Source organism: Sinohyriopsis cumingii, chromosome 1 (genome assembly GCF_028554795.1).
Source record: "Sinohyriopsis cumingii isolate HCF-2022 chromosome 1, ASM2855479v2, whole genome shotgun sequence".
Taxonomy (NCBI): Eukaryota; Metazoa; Mollusca; class Bivalvia; order Unionida; family Unionidae; genus Sinohyriopsis; species Sinohyriopsis cumingii.
Genome location: NC_142961.1, coordinates 113823864 through 113849457, shown reverse-complemented (window position 1 = coordinate 113849457; position 25594 = coordinate 113823864). Strand labels below are relative to the sequence as shown.

The 25594-nt window shown below is 37.3% G+C and overlaps 2 protein-coding genes across 2 annotated transcripts in view; one reads left to right on the top strand and one right to left on the bottom strand.

Moving 5' to 3' along the window:
• The window catches only part of LOC149807654 (proteasome subunit beta type-2-like), a 35707-nt gene extending 12826 nt beyond the window's left edge, over nt 1-22881 (bottom strand). The window contains exons 1-3 of the mRNA XM_089969235.1: nt 22685-22881; nt 11639-11761; nt 10258-10328 (exon numbers count right to left, since the gene is read on the bottom strand). Coding sequence (XP_089825361.1) covers nt 10258-10328; nt 11639-11761; nt 22685-22775 — 285 coding nt within the window. The 5' untranslated portion in view covers nt 22776-22881. The remainder of the gene's footprint in view (nt 1-10257; nt 10329-11638; nt 11762-22684) is intronic.
• A 145-nt stretch (nt 22882-23026) lies between these two features.
• LOC149807653 (microtubule-associated protein RP/EB family member 1-like) overlaps nt 23027-25594 on the top strand; it is a 61939-nt gene continuing 59371 nt past the window's right edge. Inside the window, exon 1 of the mRNA XM_089969220.1 lies at nt 23027-23106. The gene's annotated coding sequence lies outside the window, so the exon portion shown is untranslated. The remainder of the gene's footprint in view (nt 23107-25594) is intronic.

The following is a 25594-nucleotide window of genomic DNA, read 5'->3' as shown; positions in this document are numbered from 1 at the left end:
ATTATATCTCGGATCAAAACATTGCGTTCGAATGCCAGGCTTGCCGAGATTGCTCTAATCTCATGAGCCGTAATCTTCATGAGGCGACTCTGATCTTGTGAGACCTCAGAGTACGCTGAGCGTATAACCCACTTCAGCCATGAAGCAAGGGCTTGAGGGGTGATATCCCGTTTACCAGCTTTGACCGGAAGAAAGAGGTGCTTACATTGTGTCCCTACACACCTCTGTGCATTTTAAATAGTGCTTGAGTGCACGAACAGGATCTTGCATGGCTGCTGCTCTTGACTTATCTATGGAAGAGAGCGAGCGAATGATGATTCTTTGATTGCCAATGGATGGTAACCTATTTTTGGCTACAAAGCCTGGTTGCGTCAGGAGGACCACCGAACCATCTGATCTGAACTGAAGAAAGTTCGGGTCACTGGAAAGGGCATGTAACTCGCTCACCCTGCATGCTGAAGCTAAGGCTATCAAGAAACATGTTTTGTATGATAGTAGCTTTAACGAAGTGTGGCCTAAAGGTTCAAATTTGTCTGAACTGAGCCAATTTAAAACCCAGGACAGATTCCATTTTGGAAACAGGGTGAGGGATTTTGGTCAATTGAAATCAAAATTGGCTAAAAGATCTGATAGATCTTTGTTATGCTCAATATCACATCTACCATGATGGTGGAATGTGTCTGATATCATGGAGCGGTAGCCTTTGATAGTAATTGGGGTCAACTGTTTCTCCTTGAAAAGCCAGAGAAAAAAGTCGGCCTGTTGTGGGATTGAGACACTCAAAGGGACAATGTTATTGTTATGGCACCAGTCCCTGAAAACACGTCACATTCCCTCGTAAGCCTTCAGAGTGGAGAGCCTTCTTGCTCTTGAGATTCTCTCCACAATCGAAGGTTTAAATTGTTTGTCTCGCAAGGCTGCCCGGACAAGAGCCAAGCGTGAAAAAGAAGACAGTCCAGGCAGGGGTGGAACACCCATGACCGCGGTTATTTGAGAAGATTTGGGGTGGTTGGAATCTTCCTGGGTAGATCTATCACTAGATTGAGTAGATCGGTAACCCAGGACTTGTTCCATCTGAGAGGGGCAATCAGAATCATCCAACAGTTCTGACCCCTTAACCTCTGGATTATTTTTGGTACCAAAACCGTGGGAGGGTAGGCGAATGCCCACAACCCCTCCCAGCTGATTGACAGAGTGTCCACAGCCCAAGCCTCTGGGTCTGGAACCGGAGAGACGAAGGTGGGCAACTTGCGATTCCACCTTGTCGCAAAAAGATCGATCATCGGACGCCCCCAAAGTGTGCAAATCTGAAGAAAGACTGATTGATGGAGTGACCATTCCGTGTGAATGACTTGACCTTTCCTGGATAGAGTGTCGGCCAAGACACTGAGTCTGCCGGGAATGTGTCTGATTTGTATGTTGATGTGGATGTTGTTGCACCAACGTAGAAACTGCCAGATCAGAATGCACAGGTCTAGTGATTTGGTGCCCCCTTGTTTGAGGAGGTAAGTCACCACCACAGAGTTGTCTGACATAATGAGGACAGTTTTTCCTGAGAGTTGATCCTTCCAGAAATGAAAGGCATTGATGACAGCCCTCATTTCTAAAAGGTTGATGTGGAGAGGCCTCTCTCCTGGCTCCCACGTGCCGTTGACTGTAGCGAAGTCCGGCAACAGGTGGGCACCCCAACCGTAGGTACTGGCGTCGGTACATACCGTTATCTCCGCTTGGGGCATCTCCAGAGGAATCCCCGTGGACAGCCAACCTGGGTTGTGCCACTGACTCAGGAATGATCATAAAACGGGCGTAATCATTATTGTTTGATTGAGGGGACTTGAAAAGGGGCGCCATTGTGCCAGTAACGTCATTTGTAAGGGACGCATAAAAAGACGGCCAAGTGGGATCAAGTTTGCCACTGCATTGAATAATCCGAGGAGTTGCAACAATTCTCTCGCTGAAATCCATGTCCTGTTGGAAACGGACTGACGAGTTCGACGATCCGGATTACGCATGCGCGAGGAAGCTGTACCAGATTCAGATTGGTGAGAAACTCCATACCCAGATGGACAAAACGCTGAGATGAACGGAGATCGGACTTTTTCCAGTTAACGAGAAAGCCTAGATGATCCAAAAGTACTAAAAGATCGTTTCTGCCTTTGAGCAGAATAGAACTTACCATATGTTTCTGGAGGATGTCGTCCAAGTACACTGCCGTCCCTGTAGATGAAGTCGAGCAGAACAGGGTGACGACGCAATCCATAACCTTGGTAAAAGCCCAAGGGCTGATGTTGAGGCCAAAGGGTAGGACCTGGAACTGATAAACCGCGTCGTGGTAAGCGAATCAGAGAAATTTCCATGACGCAGGGTGGATAGGTACCTGAAAATATGCGTTGGTCATATCTAGACTGACAGCATACTTGTCCCGCCGGATGGAAAGACGGATTGATCTCGTCGTTTCCATCTTGAATTTCGGTGGTAAAATGTATTGGTTGAGACGACTCAGGTCGATGATCAGCCTGAACTTGTCATTTGCCTTCTGGATAAGAAACAGCCTGGAATAAAACCCCGGCGATTGCGTTTTTTTATATTTTTTTCACAATCTCCACCGCCCATTTTTCTATGAGCGACCGTATCTCCTGTTGTAGAAAGGTATCCTTCTCCCGATCGGATGGTACGTCCGTGAAGAGGGGAGAGGAGGACAGGGGAGGGGGTTGGATAAATGAAATCTGAAGTCCCTCCGAAATGACCTGGATCACCCAATCGTTCTGAGGAAAAAGGTGGTCCAGTGGTCCTGAAATTGCAGGAGGCGGCCGCCCACAGGTAGGCTGTCCGCGGGTGGTGGAGAGGGTATGTCAATTTTTAGAGTTAGGAGGCTTGAAGACGGAGAAACTTTGTTTCTTACTGCCTCTGTATGGTTGCCTCCTAGCTTGATTAGACTGTTGTCTCCTGGCACTGGGTTGGGATCTATACTGCACATTTGATTGTAAGGATCCCTTGTCCCTGGTCCACCAATCATCCCTCTGCTGTGGCAGGGGCTGATTTTTTTTTTTTTTTCTAAACGCCTGCGAGGGTTGGGCGGCGAGTTGGAGGGGCAGTTCCTGAGCTGCCTGCTTCCGAACTTCTTCAATTTTTCCTCCAAAGAGTAAAGGCGACCAAAACGGAGTCATCCATAAAGCCAGAGCATGATGGGGCTTGAGTGACATGGACCGCAGACATTCATCACGTCGTATCAGGTATAAGTTGGCAGAAGCAGTCAACGCATTAGCCATGGAATGGTGAGCTGTCCTGTTAATAACTCTAGCAATCCCGGCCGTCGCTTCCCAAGCGTGGTCATTGTCAGATTTTTCTGCGAGTCGGAAAAATGACTAATGAAGCCAAGTCTAACATTGAAGACGTAGCGACTACATTCCGGACTAGCTTTGACGTGGCATGGAACACATTTTTGTCCACTTTGTAAAACAGTGGAGCAGATATGTGAACTGCTGTCACATTTTTGTCGAGGGCCGGAAGATCCGTACTGAAGGCATCTGAATGAGTTTTGTACCAGCGACACGAGAACATCACTGGTACTTGGCTTTCTGAAAAGAACGCCTTAGCATTCCCCCGATCACCTATTCGTCCTGATAGACGCTCACTGATCTCCTTAATTTTTGCCAACTGGGGAAGGAGCCGGAAGGACGGCATCTCTTCCTCCCCATCAAGATCTACAGACGTCTTAACTTTGTAGTCTTGAGTGGCGGTAGGAGGTGGAGGGCATTCTGAAGTTGCCAACACCCTATAAATTTCTTCCACTGCCTCCTTGAAGCCAAACTCAGTCCGTTCCATGGTTGGATCTGTGTACGGCTGATTTGCAGGAGTTTCGTCACCCTCACTGTGTGCCGAGTCGTGTTCTGTAATAGCTTGCATTTCTGGATAGAGCATACCAGGTGGCATAGATGACGCGATTCCGTCATCTTTAACACTGTCACTACTCTCCCTTGTGAATAAGCCGTGAATGTTTGGATGGACGGCCCTGCCGGCTGGTTTTTCGGCTTGTGGTCGGTCTGAATGTTGGCGACAGTCCTGCTATCACCGGTACCGGCTGCTCCAATGGCCTGGCTGGACGGACAGATTTCTCACTAAAATCTCCACCATAGTATTGGTATGTTGCTGGCGGTACAGCTTGACGGACGGATTCATCACTAAAATCCCCGTAAGTCATGTTTGGTCAGACCGTTTTAGCAATAAGGTCCCCATGCTGGGACAGCCGGACAGCCGGTGACGTAGAAGTTGTATAAAGAAATGGATCCGATGGATCCAGTGAAAACCCCATGCGTCCTGACTTACAGGCCCGAAGGCCATGCTCGGACATGCGGGGGGACTTATGCCCATTGGGCAGCCTAAAATTGGGGGAACATTCTCCCAAACAGTCAGAAAAAGCTGTGGAAGTGAGCGAGGGAAATAAGGGTAATATCTGGCCTGATGTCAATAACTGCATCATCGTTTCCTGGACCAAACGACGCATCTGTTCAAAGTTGGACTGTTGTACCCTGGCAACATTATTTTCCTCCATTGCCGCTGATGTTACTGTGGCTGACGGTTGCAAACGACAAACTTTAGGTGGGGGGGGGGGACCCCAATGTCCCCCACAAGGCTCGCAATGGAGGCTGTCTTTGGATGTATACCGAGGACATCAATGCTATCTTTCTTCGACTTATTCCGTCTATCCCTCCTTTTGCTGCCTTCTGGACTACATCAGCCCACGTTTGCTCTGTCCAAGTATTACACACGCTGCATGGTATAGATGATGTACACTTGGTACATACAATACAAGAGTTATGGTTGTCTTCTTTTGCTTTGAACTTTTTGCATTTCATGCATTTGGTTGACATTTCTATTGAAATGACACAAGAAAAGAAAACAAAGCACAAATTATCAATTCAGCATGTTATTAATTCGCTAATACCACAACCATTAGTAACGGAGTAAGCGAAATTAGTCAGTGTTGCGTTAACTCTTAATTGACAACACGAGTTCCATGATAGCGTGTGTAACATGGTCTTCAGTAAACGAAATCCGTAAGGGTGACAAAGTCACTCAATTTTTGAAAAAATTTGTTAAAATAATGTATACAACCTGTAGAAGAATGATTGTCCAACACAATAAATCCAAATTTAACTTTGGATGGTCCAATTTAACGCTAAGATGGCTTGGATTGTTTGGAGGTATAATGTATGTGTTATCCGTACAAGCAAAGCTTAAAAACTAGTGACACCTGGCGGTAGCAAGGGGAGGTAAGGGGCAAGAGTTATTGTCCTTTGGTCTAAATGAGATAGACCGAAAAGACGAATTTTCGTCTTTTAGTAGGGCTGGATTCGAGAGGTAGCAGGCTTATATCCCTAACGTTAATGTGATCGGGGAACATATTTGAAGGAGAAACGTGGAAAACACTTTTACAAAGATTTTTAAGCCGAAAGCATGTACAATTTCATACCCTTTCAATTTCCAGCTAATAAAGTGGACATTATTTGCTGGTCAACTGATTGCGTCTAATAACACTGCCAAACCCGGCAAACATGTTGGCAGCTTACATTTTTTGATGTTTATTAAACTGTGAGAATCTTTTATCAATCACCACATTGTCTGGTGCTTGGTTGTGCATGCAGTTAAAGAAGAAACACATGTTGGCTATTGTTTGAGCAATGATTGTAAACAGAATTAATTGAAGACAATCACAAACACAACTTACTGGCTTTACTCATGGATCAGTAATAAGTAATATTTCCAATGTTTATTTTGGCATAACACTTTAATAACCTGGTGAAATTGTAAATTTCAGAAGCCACACCACGATCATATAATATTCAAATTCATATGCAAACTTTTCCCCCAAATGGTAATAAACATTTTGCACTATTACTCATACTTTAAAAAAATATATTTTTTTCTGGGTATGAGAAAAATACATGTACATGTATTTAAAATTTCAGGAACCACGCCACGATCATATTATATTTGAATTCAAACAAGATCTCTTCCCCAAAACGATATTTATACACTATTTCACGTACTTTGAAGAAAAAATATTCATGTGCAAATGAATATATGACATTTTGGGAGCCACACTACAACTGCATAATATCCAAATTTGCGTTATTGTGGGGCACATTACAGCGGGGACACTGTATATATATATATATATATATATATATATATATATATATATATATATATATATAAAAAATGCTGCAGCAAATGATATGATATTATAAATCTAATTCTATAACTTAATAATAATATGAACCCAATTCTACAGCATATGATAAATTTCCGTTCTATAGCATATGACAAATCTAATTCTAGAGCAAATGAAAAATCAAAATCCTTAGCATAAGATAAACCTAATTCTATAACATATACTGTGCTTCCACTAATTTTCATGGGGTACCAGTTTTGTGGATTTTATTGTTGCCTCAAGCCACAATTTTAAAGACACAACAAAAATTTTTTTGGCACGTATGATGAAGAAGCTGCCTGCCATTCTCCTAACTGAAACAATCCTAGACATCAATTATCTATATGGTGTCTGGTATCTGAAATTTCCACTCATTGACTTAAATCAGTCTGATGTGTGACAGTGATAGTGTTTTTGTTGTTTTGGGTTTAATGTAACATTCAGCACAAGATTGGCTGTACATGGTGGGCAGTTTATCTGGTGGTAGAAAACCCAGGAAATCTCTGGGGAAAAACCACCAACTGATAGGAAGTTAATGGCAAGCTTTCTCACATACCTATTCTGGCTGAGCCTAAGACATGAACCCACAAGGACAGAGGTGAGATGTCAGTGATCAGTAAAGATAAGAATCTAAGACCACTCTGCCACCTGGAGCCCCTGACAAGGAGTGTGATCAACTTGAAAAATGCATAAACTATTCAAAAACAAGTATTAGTGAAAAGAAAGCAAGTACACTAGGTATATACACTAATTACAGCAGAGTAATGAACATCATATTTCACTGATTTTCAGACACAATTACTGAATCAACATTGTGCCAATCAAGTCTGCAAATACACACATGTCTGCAAGGTAAATAATTCTGAACTTGTTGAATTAAACAAGTCCAGCTTTGTCAAACCCAGGGATAATTAGGTCCAATCTTCAGACATTTTCAAATGAGCCACAATTACACATTCAGCACAAACTGGCTTCAATGATGAGATTTTAAGACCCACTACGGCTTGATTGATGAGGTTCATGATTCACTATTACTTGACTGATATGGTTTTACAATCCACTATGACTTAATTGATAAGGTCTTAAGGTCCACTATGACTTGATGGATGAAGTTTTCAAATCAATCCACTATGACTTGATTGATGAGGTCTTAAGGTCCGCTATGACTTGATTGATGAGGTTTTGTGATCCACTATGACTTGATTTATGAGGGTGTAAGGTCCACTGACTTAATGAGGTTTTGAGGTCCACTAATACAGTACACTGATCTTCACCAGTGGCATGTTCCTTTTTTCCATGATGATCTCCTTTACCTTTTTAGCACACTAATTATGGACATGAGATTTTAATTCTTCGTTGTAGTCTTAACTGACTGTAAAGTGTTGGCTCATACATCAGGTAGTCTCAAACAAAGGAGTGATTCAATTGTCTTTCAAATGAGTTAGCATCACTGAGGGGCTCTGAACACATCAAATATTTACACAGTCTGACAACTGTATTGAGCAAGGGGCAGCTGGCGATATGTACGGTTTAAATGTGGAATGATGACATTACCCAGACCAATGGGAATCCAAGATCTTACCACTCGTAAGCCACTGTGTTGACACCATAGATGTCAGAAAGTACTGATGGTGTAACTTCTGTGTTTTATGAGATCATATACATGTACTTTAATGCTGAGTGTAACTAATTATTCTTGACAGGTGTTTGATTTGTGCTCATACCAGTGATAGTATTGCTTGAACTACTTAATTGACTGCCATTTGTTGTTGACATAATTTGTAAAATCAATATTTTTAGTCTTTGTCATGGTTAATCCACAAAATTAAATACCCATAAATATGCAAACTTGGACAGACGAATCCATAAATTTAAATATTCACAAGAATGTCTTTTTAAAAAATATAAAACCCTGAAAATTTAGACCAACATAAATAACTGAAACTACAAATTTTTATTTCATGGCATAAGATAAATTGAATTCTATAGCATATGATAAATTTAAATCCATAGATTAAAAACTCGCTAATTCAAAATGATAAACATAATCATAAACCTAATTCTATATTTTATGATAAATCTAATTCAATAGCATGCAATTAATCTACTTCGACAGCATATAGTAAGATAAATCTAATTCTATATCATGTGATAAACTTAATTCTATAGCATATGATAAATCTAATTTTACATCAAGTGATAAATTTAGTTTTACAACATTACGATAAACCTAATTCAACAACATGTAATAAACATAATCCTTTTCTATCAAAAGAAGAACTTCATACATATTTCCTGTAATGGAGAGTTTGTTTTACTATGCAAGTTATTAAAAGACATTTACGTTCACTACAGATTCTTTTGATCCACAAAGAAAAAGCAAGCATGCAAATTTCTGAACAACCCAAGACATGGTTACAAAAGTTGTCGGCTGAGTTGTGCAATCTATGTGCAGAGAGACCTCTTTGATCTTAAGTGCCAAAACAGCCTGAGACTTACACAGCAAAGTTTCATCATTGATCCCTTCTTTGTTTTATAAGATCATCTACACGTACTTTTATAACTAAATGGTTTAGTGTTATTGGCTGTATCAGATCCCTTTATTGCTGAGTGTAACTAATTGATCTTGACATGTGTTTGATTTGTGCTCATACCAGTGATAGTATTGCTTTAACTACTTAAGTGACTGCCATTTGTTGTTGACATAATTTTTAAAATCAATATTTTCGGTCTCTGTCATGGTTAATCCACAAAATTAATTAGCCTGAGACGTACACAACAAAGTTTCATCACTGATCCTGTGATATTGTTACTAGGAGATCCATCCTGTACAGTGTTGGCATGTCTTCTTTTGAGTGCTGGTAACAGTAGATAGGCCTGGTGATAACTATTATTACTGATATTAACTGACATCATTTAGTTGTGAAGCAATTGATTTATCCAAGACAGATTATTTCACAAACTAGCTGTGAATCTGAGTATGATATCTGTACTTATTCACCCTGACAAAACAGTATGTGTCTCAGACAAGCCACTTAGAAATTATCATTAGCCCAACCAAGAATTTCATTCATCCTGGATGTCAGGCTATGGGATTTGCTCAGACCCGTTATACATATGACAGATACAATTTGGTCTCTTTAACTCAACTTCTTTTTATCAGACAATTTCATCTATACAACATGACAAAGTGGAACATGACCATTGGAAGTTGTTCAAATTAAACCTGCCTATATAACTGACTTTTGGGCTATCATATATTTTGAAATGGTTATGCTTTGTTTCCGATTAACAAGACTACACAGTGAAAATGAGCTTTAAATTTACAAATATGCTGTGAAATTAATTCAATCTTAATGTGGCAATATTGTCAACATTTAAGAGTAAAATATTGACTTTGTTTCTACCATCTGTAAAGAATTTTCATGATTCCAAGATCATTTTTCTTCGAAACTGCAGACTGTTGAAACCATCTATGATATTCTTTAGCAATAACAAGATTTTAAAGATAATCACCTAAGAGCCCTATCTGGATGTAAAGTGGCAATACCAAATGTCAGAATGTTATTGTTTTCATTTAGGACCAGGTAGACACCATAAAATGCCGTCTGCTGAAAGCCCCTTTCCATTCTGGGGAAAGAGCAGCATGAAGACCTTTAAAATGGCTGCCATGTCACCATATTGATGTCAGATTGGTACCATCTTCATTTAGGATCCAACAAACATCATATAAAGTCAGTTAGTGAAAATGATGTTGATATGACTTTTCATTCCAAAGGATTAACAATAATAGAGAATTTCAAGGAAAAGTAGTGATAAGATTTTCAAGGTGGTTCCACTGGATGTCCAAGTGATACCATTTTCATTTAAGACCAACTAGTAAATGGGATGAATGTGCATGCAAAGTTTCATTGCAATCCACCAAATAGTTTAGGAGAAATAGCAATAACAAACTTGTGCTAATGGACAGATGATAGACAGCCAATTATCTCATAAGCTGTTCTGAACAACGACTAGTAGAAGTAATAAATTGGGTTACTTACACTACTTCTGAGGTAGTCTGCCAAGTTTTTTCTGGTAAAGTTGGCAGCAGCATGTGGAGACAAATCATAACCTGAAAATACATGTAATATTCAAAGTCATCATTAAATTCACTAATCAGGGTTGCATCTAGGATTTGGTAAGTGTGGGCACCTGCCCCCAGTGAATCTGAAAAAGGGGGGCCAACATAATGACAAGGGGGGACCTACCATGATGATGTATAAAAAAAATAACTTTCAAATAGAGCAATAGCAAGAATAGAAAGTGTAATAAGTGAGATTCTTGCTTTTCATGTACCATCTGATTCCACTTTTTTGAACCATGAAAACTGCTTCTCTCACTCAGTTTTCACATTTCAGTTTTTATCAACACCCTTCACTGTAGTTGAGACAGAGTCAGCATGAAATATACATTGTGAGCTTGATTTTCTTTGTCGTCTTCACTTGTCACAACACATTTGATTTTGATTTTTTGCAGTAGCATAATTTTCACTGCAGTCCATTTCCCAAAATATGAAAACAGATTTGCTGACTAAGTTTTTACAAGCCAAAGTATTTATCTGCACTCTTTTAAATAGTGTCTACTGATAATGTATTGCCCTAGTGTGAATCACACATACTGAAGTGGCAGTTATTATTATTATTACTACTGCATTTTAATGATTGGACAATACAGTTCAATTCAAACTCTCTGAAAGTTTTGATCAATTTTACCAATTTAAACACTGTTAAAACAACAAAGAGCATCGTTTATTTGCTGAACAATCATAAATGCTTACATACACATTCAACAAAACATCAGTTTCTTTCAAGTGTTGGCATCAAGTGTATGATTAACTGTTATGCACAGTTCAATTATACCCAACTTCAAAAACATTTTGCATGTACGCATGAGAGGTTCTTAGAGCATGTACATAGTGGTCAACAGCTTTGCAGTAGATATTTCACTATGACAGTAGGTATTTAAGACCAATCCATTCAAAATATGAAGTGTTCATGAAAGATAAAATAAAAAGGAGTATGGAATCTAAACTGCTATCAATATTCATTCTATTCTTTTGCTTTGTTATGCTGCACTTTGTTTCCTATTCTCCCTAATCACTTTTTGAAAATAAAACTTTAAAGGTTGTTTGGAGGTGAAATTCGGTAGGCGTTTTAAGTTTAATCAGATATATTAGAAAATACCTACATAAAAGAAAGTACAAACCTTAACACTGATGTTAATCTAGGGTAAGGATGAATGGATAGACATGCATGAACGCAGATACTAAGGTAATCATTACGTGAAACTTCTGCTACGATAGACTCAACAACAACAAATCTTTTGTCAGCAATACCCATGTCTTGTCTAGAATTATTCAGAAGATAAAACAATATTGCAAACCGTATCTCATTTTGTATAGTTGGACATTTTTGGCAATGAATTCTGCAAATTGGACAGTGTCTCCAGCTTCTCCTGTTACCAACATCAACAAGTTATTACTGAGTTTAAACATCTTGTCATAGTCTGAAATAAAAGAAAATTAAACTCATAAGGAATGAAAGTAAAGCTATCTACATCTGTACATTTCCATTCAGTGATTATAGATTATCACTATTTTGACGGTAGTGACTGTGAGTATCTTCCTGTTTTAAGAATATATTGAATATCTATATGGTGCAAATTGATGAAGTCGGAAAAATGTACAACCGAACTGCCATAAATTTAGGAAGATAAATAAATGTAAGTATTAAGTACAAGATAATAAAATTAATATTAATAATGACTTTATTTAGATAAAATATAAAATGTAAAGATTTTACAATTGTGTAAAATGTATATCAAATAAAAGATAAAGCTAACACATAAAATCAAAAAGTAAAATATTTTCTCAGGTGGTACACAATCAAAGTTTATTCATGCAGTTCATGTCAAAATACTTTTGTCTCAGAGGGTGGAAGTTAACGTACACAACTGCATAACATACAGTGGATCTTTCCAGTGTGTGTGTCTGTGTGTTTAGGATTTTTAAAATAGCTTTCCATTGAAGTATTCTTTGTAAATGGTACTTGGTAATTAACAGGAAACAAGAGTAACATGAACGGCACAAAAAGGTCAAGCTAGACTTGAACTTTAGGGAGAAGTAACATCTCCTTTTGGACAGAACATGAAGAAGTGTGAGCTGAACAGGGAGAAGTGGAAGGAAAGCATGAAATGTGATTTGTACGTGATTCTTCGTTTTCTTATTTGAATCATGCCCTCTATTTCCCAGTATGTATCTCATTATGTATATTTGCACTGAACATTGGTTTAAAGCAATACCTTATCTTCATGTAAACATTTTCTGAGTTGTATGTCTGATATAAACACATTTGGCACCTGTATAAAAACTATCATATTATAGGCAGTGTATTGGGGCCATACGACTTTAAAAGAGAACGAAAGAAGCTATACATTGTAATAATTTTAACTCAGTAACTAGATTACAGTATTCTAACTGCAAGTTAGTAAAAATGTTTACTCGAATACGCTTAGTCATACTTTTTAAAAACCTTTCTGAAAGTTCACAAAAAATGTTTGAAACAACCCCCCATACAATGTACATGAAAGGAAATGCATGTGTCTTAAAATCATACTGTTATCCTAATTTCTTTGTTGCCAATAAAACATTACTGTAGATATATATTTACAACACTGAAGCATTAAAGCTGGTATATGAATTGATTAAACCCTTCTTTCCAACTGAATTGACACAGCCATCATGTGAGTGCATCTATATTTAAAAAGGGTTTTTCTTAATGTAACCAGTTACTTAAAGCTTTGTTACAGGAGCAGACTGCAAATGCAAGATTTTGTTATTTGTCTACATACTTGTAGTAACATCAGGCAGTGGTTAAATAGTATTTGCTTTGCTGCTTGTTTTTTCTTATTCTTTCCATAAAATGGAGCTAAGTCAGAAAACAAGTTTGACCTTACCACTTCTCAAGTATTTCACAACTTAGCATTGTCCCATACATTTCTGACCTACATAATTGCATTTTAAAGCTAAATCTTCAATAACATAAATTAAACTGTCTAGTTTCTGAATATATTTACCAAATGGTTTGCAAAGAACATTCAAGACACAGCGGTCTGCCATTAAAAGCCATGAGAGTTTCAGGGTAATTAATGACAGGTAGATACCCGAGTACTCATTAACAGCTTTACATTTCAGTGGTTAGCTTTTGTCAATTTCATATTATCCAAGTTACAAAACCTAACATCCAGGAAAAACACATGAGTAAGAATAAGATTACACCCCTAACGTGATAAAAAATGCACAATGGGATTAAAAAATATACCATACCATATGCGAAGGCACAAGTTATGGAGTTAGAATGACTGATTGTGACTGTTTGTGAAAAAAAAAAAATGCTACTATGATAATACCAAACAGTGCAGTTTAAATTAATGATGCAAATCTTAATAATACTCTTTCATATATCTGAGACTAACATACATTTATGAGTGCCACTGCAGGTGCACACTGATCTGTTATTAAGTGCCTAAATGCATCTTTTTCTCTTCAAAACAAATAGAAATTCAGTATGATAATGAACTTCATCATCATCTTCATATTGCCAGGACAGTATGGAAGGTATGGAGACTGTCTATTAAGGACTTTATTGCTAGCAACTCCATGCAATACTGTTACTTTGGTGTAATGCTGCTTCCCACACGTGTCAGCAATTTAAAAATAGGTTATTAACTGATGGATAAACAGGTGTTCTGTTATGATAGGGAAGTGAGCATCCTGAAGGATTTAATGTTATGTGTCAAACGAAGAGAGATTTTACATACAATCCACATAAAAAGGTCAGTTCAAATATTCAGAACTGACTGGAGGGTGAAAGCTTCATTCTGAATTGTGCCATGCATGGTTGGTCTCCGCTACCATACAATTAAAAAACCAAATTACACATATTTTGTATCCTAATACTCATGAAGATAAATGTACTATGATCTGTACATGTTTCAATAATCTAAAAAAAGCAAAATAAAATGTGATTTTAGTGATTTGTGTAGGAATAATTTACATTTTTCTATTTATCGCTCCATTTGTGTAATAAAGTCTCTCGATCGTACTTGACTGAACAGCTTTTACCTCATTTTGTATGTCTGTTATGTCTTTAGTTACTTATCAACCTATAAACATATGAAATTTTTCCATTGGAAATATATGACTAAACATAAAGGATTCTCACTATCATAAATCCCACTATTAAATTTTAAGTTTTGACTGATTGTGATTTATCATACCTGTCCAATCGAGTAAAATCAAGTATGACCAAATGATGTTATTACAAGGATTGCTCCCAAAAATTGGTAAAAAGTAAAAAGACTCAGATCAAAATCACTTAAATCAAAGTCTGTTTGCTTATTATTACTGGGGTGCACACCAATATATACACCCAAAAGATGTTGTTGTTGTAGGGTTTAACGCCATTTTTCAGCACACGATAGGCTATACATGGCGGCCAGTATTAATGGTGGAGGAAGAACCCAGGAAATCCCCAAAAAGAACCACTGACCCTCGAGAAGCTACTGGCAAGCTTTCTCATATACCCACATTGGCCGAATCCGAGACTCAAACCCACGCAGACATGGGGGTGAGATGGCAGTGATCCAAAACGGAGAGTGCTTTAGACCACTAGGGGCCCTGAAAAGAATGAGTGGCAGGGGCATAGCTGGAAGCTCCCTCTTTAAACCATCGCTGTACCAAAGCTCTAGTCGAACATGCCCCGCCGAAGCATGCGGGCATACTTTGGACTTAGGTTAAAAAAAAACAACCAAAAAAGATGTAAATAATTGTGTTATCTTGAATTTTAAGCATATTTTGGTCTTTCTATTAACCGGTGGAGACTACTTGTTAGTCTAAATGACCGGTACAATTAAAGTCTATCACCTGATGTTCAATTTCATAACAACAATCACAGCACTATTTAGTGCATTAAATCTCTTTTTGTGTGCCTATGAATCACCCGTTCAATTGTTAAAATTGGCCTAGATCATGTAATCCTACAAAAATGACCTCAGCAAATTGGAAAAGTGGGCTTCAACATGGGGCATGCAATTCAGTACTAAGAAATGTTATATACTCAGCATCAAAAACAAATCCTTGACATTCTACCAAACAATCACCTCCATTCTACAACAGGTACAGACTAGTCCATACCTAGGGTTTTCGTTTCAGAGGATCTTCAATGTGGCACACATATTAACAACATCTGCCATAAAGCAAACTCAACATTGGGGTTCCTTATAACGGAATTTAAAGAAGTGCCAGCCCACCCGAGTAGGAAGATGGCATATACATCTTTGGTCTGATCAACACTCGCATATGGCCCATCTATATGGAACCCTACTGCACTAAAGATATACAATCCATCAAAATGATTGAGCGAAAGCAGCACAGTTTATTCAAAATGATTATAGATCTTGTGATGAAGGCTGTGTATCCATGATGCTAAAAGTTCTGGAACTCCATAGCCTTCAACAACGATGTGAGTTCAGACTTAAACCAACAAGATGTATAAATTCTAAGTCATACACTGACACTGAAACTAAATATTTTGTAGAAAAGCAGGTCACTAAGTAATGAACAATTTAGAAAAGCTTTCTTTATGAAAACTACTGTGCTGTGGAACATACTTGGGCAAAAGTATTTGTGAGCAACACACACCTAAGCTCCATAGTAAAATACTACTATTGGTCTCTGCTACAGTACAGCTCACATGTATTTTTGGAACTCAACACATCCCGGTTGGGTGGAGAGGATTAACAGAAAAAACCTCCACCATCTCTGCGAGCATTCTGATAAAGTCAACATGGCGGATAACAGAGAAATGCTCTGCACACCATGCTTTCTAGTGGAGTCGTCAAGGATGAGCACTGCTGAGTGGACATGGTCTCTATCAGGTTGCTGTAGTTTACTGCATGATTTCTACAAGCATGCTCTTTAGAGGTTTATGGAGAGAGAAGTGATAATTTATCTACATCATTAATAGATGATTATATACATTTCCTAGATCGTACAAAGATTATGTAATAGATATAATGCCAAATCAAATTTTTGATATTATAACATAGTCACAGTGCCATGAAAACTGTACTAATACTACTGCATATTTTTCATTTACAAACAGCTGATTGACACCTTTTGCAACAAGTTAATGCCTTTACTTTATTCAAAGAAACCTGAACAAACTTATGCACTGACTTGATGAGACATGCTAAGTTATGCTAATGTTTAAACATGAAAAGTAATCCTCTGAGGTAAGTACACGTAAGTTCTCAACAATAGCAACTTCCGTTAAAAAAAAGCAACAAAAAAACCAAAAAAACAGAAATAAGAACATACACTTAAATGTGAACCATGTGTTTTGTCTGTGAAAAGTAATGACCCAGTTACGAAGTTCCCACGTACACAGCTATGAAACTTTAGTTCAATTCTGGCTGCATTTATATTGTATGGGACTGGTCATCTAATTTATTATTCTTTCTGACTGGAATATTTTTTTTTTCTTTCATTCATCACAAGATCAATTTGTTTCAAGTAATAAATACCTTTGGAAACTTAAAGGTGTCTTCTTAATAAAGAATTGGTCTGAGTGGATGCTGTGCAGAAATAAAGAGTGACCATTGTAAACACTGTTATAACATTTTAGCATCAGAAAACTATGTCAATATCAGAGTGGGAAAGGTGAGTTTCTAACATTAAGCCATCTAACTAGAAGCATTTTACTTTACACCTCAAATTACTGTCCCTTCATTAACAGCAGAAGGTTGGTAATTGTTCCTACTTAGTCTGACTTCAATGTATTGTTGAAACGAATAATAATGTTGAAACTTTTCAAATCTTAAAATGTTCAACAAATTTAAGGCATTCTGCTGAGTTGTATCCATATGTGCTATTATTTGTTCGTTCTTGTAAGGAAAAACACAAAAGCAACATTTTTATCATGATAGTAAAAAACTAATCAGTCAAATGAAAATGATACATCAATAACTTAATCAACTATAGATCTAAGGCGTTTAGTTATTTCAATGCAGTTTTTTGTTTGTGGCTACTGGAGAGCTTGGTTATTGAGACAAAAAATAAAACATGCAAGCCAATTTCTCTCAACAGCATTGAGATTTCTGTATTTGGTATCCTGCTTTGCTGCTAAAACGGATTAAAAGGAAGACAAGTGATTGATTCCTCTTGATTGATTGAAAAAATTATGTGTTAAAAATTTATATTTCTCTAACATGATGTAATGACTTTACGCAAATAAAAGACCTATAACCACCAGTAATACTAAATCTTCCACTTAAAACAAAACAAAACCTTAAGAAAATGCTATTTTGAGTAAATTTAATGTAATGAATCTTACTGTAAAAAGAATTTCTCAATATTTTGTATTCAGAAGATTCAGATGCATTCATTTCCTCATTTTTGCTGCAGTTCACACAATATACTTTGTTAAGTATCATTAAATTCAATAATGCTGCAAGTTCTGATAGTTAACCCATGCACAAGCAGGGCCGGATCAGGTTCAGTGATTGGTAGTTTTTTATCTCTCCAAAATTTCAAAAAGGCCCTAACTCTCCTCTAAAGGGCACCAAAGAAAAGCAAGTGTCTGTTTACTCAAAGTATGCACAATACCCAATAAACGTGCAAGAATAAAACAATGGTCAAATTTCAAGTGACAAGTGTCTTTACATTTGTGTGTGAACATTTTTATTTATTTTGCAAAGGAGGGGGGGGCAGGGCTGATCCAGCACTGACGAGTTCTCATCCAATCACAGGAGGATATAGGGGTAATTTAAACTTAAGTTATTTGAGATAAATTTATCTTTTGATGAATTAAATAACAAATAATATCCCACCTGGAAAGAGCAATCTAGCCCCATAAATTATATGGCCTTGCAGTACACTAGTTAAAATTGAACAAGTATGTATCTTCAGTTTTGTGACTGGGTCATTGTTATTTTTAAATTCAGAATTTTCTCTTGGATGTGTAGTTTTTTGTTTTTTTTAAACAAAAGTGGCTGTCAAGTGGAATTTAATTGTCTAAACCTAGAGGATTACTTTTCATGTTTAAACAGCAAGATATATATATGAAGTGCAACACACCAAGTGATCTTTCCCAAGTTGAAATTGACATCTTTTCATGCTAAGGAATGCTTGAAAACTACTGTCTTATTCTGATTTGTGGTATCAAAAAGGGCACTATGCCATTAATTACTTTGCTTGAAACAAACTTATTTTGTGATGGATGGAATAATAAAAAATACCAGTCAGAAATATAAATTTACATACATGCCAACCCCTGGCAAGCAAAACGTGTAATCCAAGTGGACAAAAGGAGTAATCTGAGCAGAAAAAGAGTAATCCATATATAACATAATAAAATTCAATGAGCACAGGTACAAAATTATTTATTTACCCCTCGGGTCTTTTAACATCAATTACTGCTTCAAGTTTTCACATACAGCATTCTGAGCTTTATAAAGCAAGATTCTCAAATTGCATTTCAAAACACTTTGTACCAGCTGAGATTATGAATGTTTTGCACACCAGACATCGGAATGAGTAGTCAAAATTTCAGGAACATCTCACACACTTGGCAGCCTAAATCGAAACTCTTCCACTAATGGATGTGTAAACATGTAGGACTAGTCCGCCACTGTGATGCATGGGGTTCTGTAAACAAGCTGTAAAGATACAGATTCAAGTAGTCCTGCGTGTAAGACCTGATGCTGATATTTATGTCGTGAGCGTCAAGGTCTTACAGCCTAATGGCGCTGTGTAGCATATTTTGATGTCGACTAACATCGTTATGAAAGTCAAATTTTCAGAAATATTTAAAACAACTGACAATTAAAATAACGACGCTTTTCAACAAAGTAAAGTCATAATGTTTTAGTCAGACTTTACTTACTCTGAGGTCTTTTCTCTAATAAGTTCAGATTCTCACAAAAGAAATGGACCTATTTTCAAGTTTCGTTGGCCTACATTTCAGTTGGCTGGAAAGCGGGGAATGCCCAAATTTGGGTTAAGATGAAATATTATTCTTTAACGAAACAAATAAAAAATATAGTACAGAGATCTCGGAAACGCTTAATTACGCATATTTGGGTGCCAATTTTTGATCTGGGACGCAAAAATTCACTCAGGCGGGAGTCCTCTGTACGCATGTAATAGGTGTGCGGCACAATTCAAAGACTTGCCAGTCCTGCTTCAGCCACCTGCTTTGTGGGAAAATGTGTTGATCAGTTAGCTGTGCTGATATTTACAATGACAGAATTCAATGACTGAAAAACCCCATGATGTACATACATGTTGCCATTATAAGAGTACATCAAAAAGACAATGATGCAATAGCTGGGTGGCCAGTTCAAAGGCTTTGACTGGCGGCCGGGTGGGAAAATGTACTGATATTTACAGTGATTGAATTCAGAGTCAGAAAGATCCAGAGATGTACATGTGGTCATCTATAAAAGTACATTAAATAAACAACTTTAGCTTTCGTTATTGTGTTCATTTCCGAATGCATAGGAATCAGTAGTGCACGAGAATCAAGATAAGTTGAGACTTAGACAAAATGACATTCGTAAATTTGGATAAGTATTTTGGGGGTTAAATGGCAAACTTACGACGATTGTAACAAGATTCAGAAGAATGCTAAAGCTGCTAGAATTGAAAGTTCGGATAGGACTGTAGCTAAGTGTAAGAAAGTGTGTGATGCCTAGCTTAGTGTTTGGAATAAATCCTTACTTGCATTGACAAAATTCAGTATTACTCTGATGGACGGACAAGAGCTATTTAAGAGGTACATTGACTGACCATATTTTTTTTAAAATGCCCCTCGTCTTAGCATGGTTAGTTCATGTGTTTGTAGCGAAATGTATTCATCAACAGATCAGTAGCTAGGCCAAGTTTTGATATCAATTACGTTGACAAACAAACTCCTGCCCATTTACAAGCATATGCTTTGATAGCTGATTGACCATTAACCCTTTTTCGAGTAAGGAAGCAACTATCAATTTCCTGCATGATAACCTTTGATGATAAAACATACAAACATGATTTTTAATATCAGAATCGGTGATCTGGATATACATTAACTGCCTCTTGTACACTATTTCATCATAAAATTAGTTTGAAACTGTAAGTGAACCAGTAGGCCTAAAGGGAACTAATGGCGGACTTCGCTAAGTCTGGGATTTACCAGTTTATTAGATTGTCTGTTTTCGTAAATCATCGGGCAAATATTTTCAGACAAATAGACAAATCATTGAAAGTAAACCCAAGGTACTATTTTATTAAAGATTTAACTTTAAACTGCAAATCATGTAGGTTAGAAACGTAGAGGACAATGCTATGTTGTGGAATTCACGAGATGCACTTTAAGGTCTAAGCTGTTTTCCAACTTGACATGTATTTGTGAAAATAGGGGAAAAAACAGCAAATCAGATACTATTTAACCAGTGCCTAAAATTACTACAAGGACGTAGACAAATAAATAAACCATAAATTTGCAATCCTGTCAATGGACTGGTGCAATGAAGCTTTATTAAAGTGAGTGATTACATTACGGAAACCTCTCCATCTAAAAATAGATGCACTCACGTCTGTCTTGATTCTGCAGGTAAGAAGGGACTGCAACCTTTGATGGTGGGACTCCTATTTTTACAAAACTGGGAGTCGTGTACTCCTTGTTTTAAAATCCTAGCGAGATCTCTGATAATATGCCTATTGGAACTGTAAGCAATGGTTCGTTTCATTCAAGAAACTTATCCCCAACATGTACCTACTTGAATTTACTTCGGCATACCTCGACTACTGTCACACTGCAATAAATTTAAATGCATGTCAACGGATTGTGAAAATGCGTCCATTTGCTAGTATCATATTTTCATTCCGCCAGGAAAAAGACAGCACAGTAAGCATATTAATTACACATAAATTAGTGGTGTTGTGTGATGTGTCATGTGATTTGGATTTTTAACGTAGCTTTAACAATTTTTCAGTCATATCGCTATGATGTCTGCAATGTGGCAGTTTATAGTTATGTCTAGCACTGGCGCATCATGCTGCAGACATGTAGCATGATGTCCCACCCAGTCACATTATCCTGACACCAGGCTGACCAGTCCTAACACTAACCTCTTAATGCTGAACGCCAAGCGAGGCAGCTCTTAGTACCATTTTTGTAAGTCTCTGGTGTGACTCGGCCGGGGAACGAACCCACGACCTCCCAAACCACTAGGCGACTGGAGCACAGGTGCTCGACGCGAGCTTGATGTTAAGAAAAAAAATGATCATCCAAAACGTGCAATTTTCGCAAAATTTATCATTGTGGACACTTCCGTGCTCGTCTGAAAACCGGTGACAAAAGCGATATGGACAATGTTTTCAACTCTATGGTGCATCCCTTCTTGAATTACAGAACAGCGGTAGATGCAAAAGTAAGTTTTTTCACTTACCATTAACTCGATTCAACTTTAGGAATCCTGTTCCATGCAAGAATTATACACTGTCTTCTTCACTGCACAACACATCATATACATGCATCTCTATTTTCAAAATAGGCGGCACTAACGTCAATGCCGAAATATGATTGGCTCAATAGGTTATACTTATTATCATAGGAGCACAGAAGTGTCCACAATGATAAACTTTGCGAAAATTGCACGTTTTGGAGCCCGTAACTTCAGTTTGGTACAACACAGAGAAGTCAATGATGGCTTTATGGATAGAAAAATATCTCAGAAGTAAAACAAGCCATATAGTATGGTCGTGTGCCTTTAAAGACGGAAATAGCAGAAGGAAATCGAGGGTCATGGGTGGAGCGAAGTATTTGGAAGTTCTGTACCTTCTCTCTTATATATTATGATAGAGAGGGTCCTATGTCAGAACGGGTCATCGGGGTAATCTAAGGTATTTTTGTCACTCTGTATGATTTTTTTTCCTTTAGATTATTGTTTTTTTTTCTTAACATCAAGCTCGCGTCGAGCACCTGTACACCAGAGCGGTTCATAAATTAGTGGAAGAGTGTCGATATAGGCTGCCAAGTGTGTGAGATGTTCCTGAAACTTTGATTAACGACATCGGAACACGCTATACAAGGTCGTTATTTGGAAAGTAAGATATACTGTCACACAGCACCTAAACAATCAACATGTGCTATGTCTCACATGTAGGACTACAGATTCAAGATGACCACGTGAAATGCCCAAAACCCTATTCTGTAAATGCGGGTTTGTGGCATTTAATGACAACCTTTTGGTTCTAGTATTCTGGACATGTATCGATATAATTTATAATTATTAGTCCCTTTTAAAGACAGAATATCACATTTATAGCAATAATCTCCCTCAGTATAACGAAATAAGAAAGCAGATCAAAAGTCTTCATGATACCTTGTTTCATTGAAACAATGCTTCTTGCTGATGTTGTGTCAGACGCAACCATCACAAAGTCTTTTCCTTGCAACCCTATAAGACATTCCATTTTTTTGTACTATATTGTGGAAAGCGGTGACTTTCTAATGCAGCGACAGTGAATTTGCAAAACTAAGCTTCCATGTTAATTTCCGGTATTCCCGCAGTTAAAAATTGTGTTAACCTGTTATTATAAAAACAACAATTTGCACTTTTTATTTGCAGAACAACATTTTATAACACAATTTTTCTCAATAAAAAGACGTGTATAATTTATTTTAAGTAGATAAAGTGACACATTGGGCCGAATTTCATCAAGTCACGTGATACCTTTGAATCTTTAACCGCTGACGAACAGACAGAACATTCGCCAGTGAGACTTCGTAATATCTGTCTAGAAGGTAAAAGTCATTGAATCATTTTAGTCTTTTATGGTAAAGCTGTATCTAAATCATTAAGAAGCTTCGTAACTTAAAAACATAACATTTTGTCGATTCTAAGATCACGATAATGGCTGAAACATTATGTTGAATGCACCGATTGTCGAACCGGTACCCCCCCCCCCCCCAGTCTCTGACAGTTATGAATCACATGGTGTTGCTCACTTAATCGACATTAGCACAAATTTATTTAAGTCATCATTAGCATATTTTCGATTATGTTTGCCATTCTGGCTGAGATACGAATAATTCCGACTTTCGCGGAATCGTGTGTGTTAACCACAAATTTTGCCATTATGTATGTGCGTCTGGTATAGTACAAGTTACACGGTTCATGTATGCGCATTAACTCATTTTAAATTTAATATAAATTGTTCGTTTAAAATTTAACACTAATTGTCTTTAACCAAAGTGTATTTAAATCTAATTATTGATGCTCTGTACCTTAATTGCATCAATAAACTTCCAGACGAGAATTATCGATTTCTATGGCCTTTTACAATGGTTGCCATGTACTAAACTTGGGTTAAGAAAAGAGCACTTCAGGTGGAATCGTCACAGCATAGGGTAGTATGAATTTGTTTATCAATATGCATAGATGTCATTGTGACATCACTGCATGCATCCATCAATCCAGACTACTGGATAATAATAAATATAATGAAGACTTTTTATAGTACCTAATCTTCAGAAGCTGTAAGTGCTTTACAGGGATGGTCCTGGCTTTTAATAAGTTGTTGCCCAAAAATTGCCAACCTCATATTTTTTGCGAATTTTTAAAAAATGTCACCAGAACAATTAGTGATTATTTTTACTAGTCTATTAATGAAATATGCTATGAAAACTGAAAATGATGGGATACTTAGTACTTAATTGACAACAAGCACTATAGCCATAATATTACAAAATAAATAATTACATTTCTGTTTTGCACTGCTTCCATGGTCTTTGCATCCTGCATCACCGTTAGTGCATTGGTATGACTGTTGTCACCTGAAATAAATGCATTATCAAATGTAAAATATCTACTTTCCTGACATCTACAGTCTCTATCTCTTTTTTTAATAGAAACATCAGGTATTAAGCAAGTCTATATTATGTACATGTAAATTATTTTCCAAATAATAGCTTTGTAAGGAACTTCAGCTAATGACACTTTAATACTAAAACCCAGTGGTCATACTTTGCAATGTAAGATAAGTGACGTATAATGCAACTGTCAATTTCATGCATTCAGGAATTAAATACCCACCCACCCCCGGCTAGCTTCACAAAGTACATCTCCGTCAACCAGTTAAGAAAATTATTTTTACTGTGCTTTACATGCTTTGTTGTAGTGAATTGCTTCCTACATCTCAAGAATGATCACCGAATGCTGTAAATTTGTTCTCGACAAGCAAACAGGATCTCCATTCCCACCAACAAAACTTATATGCAGGGATGGTCCTGGCTTTTAAAAAGCTGTCGCCAAAAAAATCGCCAACCTCAATATTTTGTCGCCAATTTTCAAAAAGTGTCGCCAAAAAAAGTAGTGTACATTTTTCCAAGTGTTAATTTAGTCTATTAATGTAACAGGCAATGAAAATTACAAAAGATGGATTAGTTAATACTTTAATTACAAGAAGCATTAACAAAATGTTACAAAGTGTTACATGAAGATCCGTCGTGATTTTAGGGCTGCCCACTTGTTGCATGCAATTTCAAAGTCTAATTTTTCACATCTGTACATGCTGATTCTCATTAAATTCTCGAGAGATGAGATGCAGAGCTTATTTCTGATGTCAGTTTTTATGAAGTTCATCTTACTGAATCCATGTTCACAGTCTACAGTGCTGACAGGTGACACCAGTAGTCTCTCAGCAGCCCCCCCCCCCCCCCATTATGGCTAGCTTCACAAAGCTTGTAGCGAATTGCTTCCTATATCCCAAGAATGATCACTGAATGCTGTATAAATTTTCTCCACAAGAAAAATAGGATGTCCATTCCCACGAATGAAACTTACACGAGTCAACACCTGGCAATATTGGACCGTATATATAAGCATAAATTCACACCCAACTTAGGGATTCTTTCACTCCTGTATTTTGAGAAATAAATAATTATTATTAATTATGCAAAACTGTTTTTTTTTTTTTGTTGCTATTTCTTGTTGCGGAGTTTAAGTCTCTGCAGCCGTAACACAGGACTGATGGCAAAAGGAAAAGATCAATGAGTAAAATGCTGCACTGGCGACAGATGTAATTGTGATTTAGATTTTTTCCATTTGCTTTGTATTTATACACAGTAGTCGGTACTTCAAAGCTTATCAGTTTTCTATGAAGGTTCAGCAAAACTATTGTATTGGTATATGCATAAAAAAACAGAAGGATTAGCCATACAATTAATTGTATCTGTTCTATTCGCGTCTTCAGAAGTCGGTCAGTTGTAGGTATAGTGCGGTAGCATGATT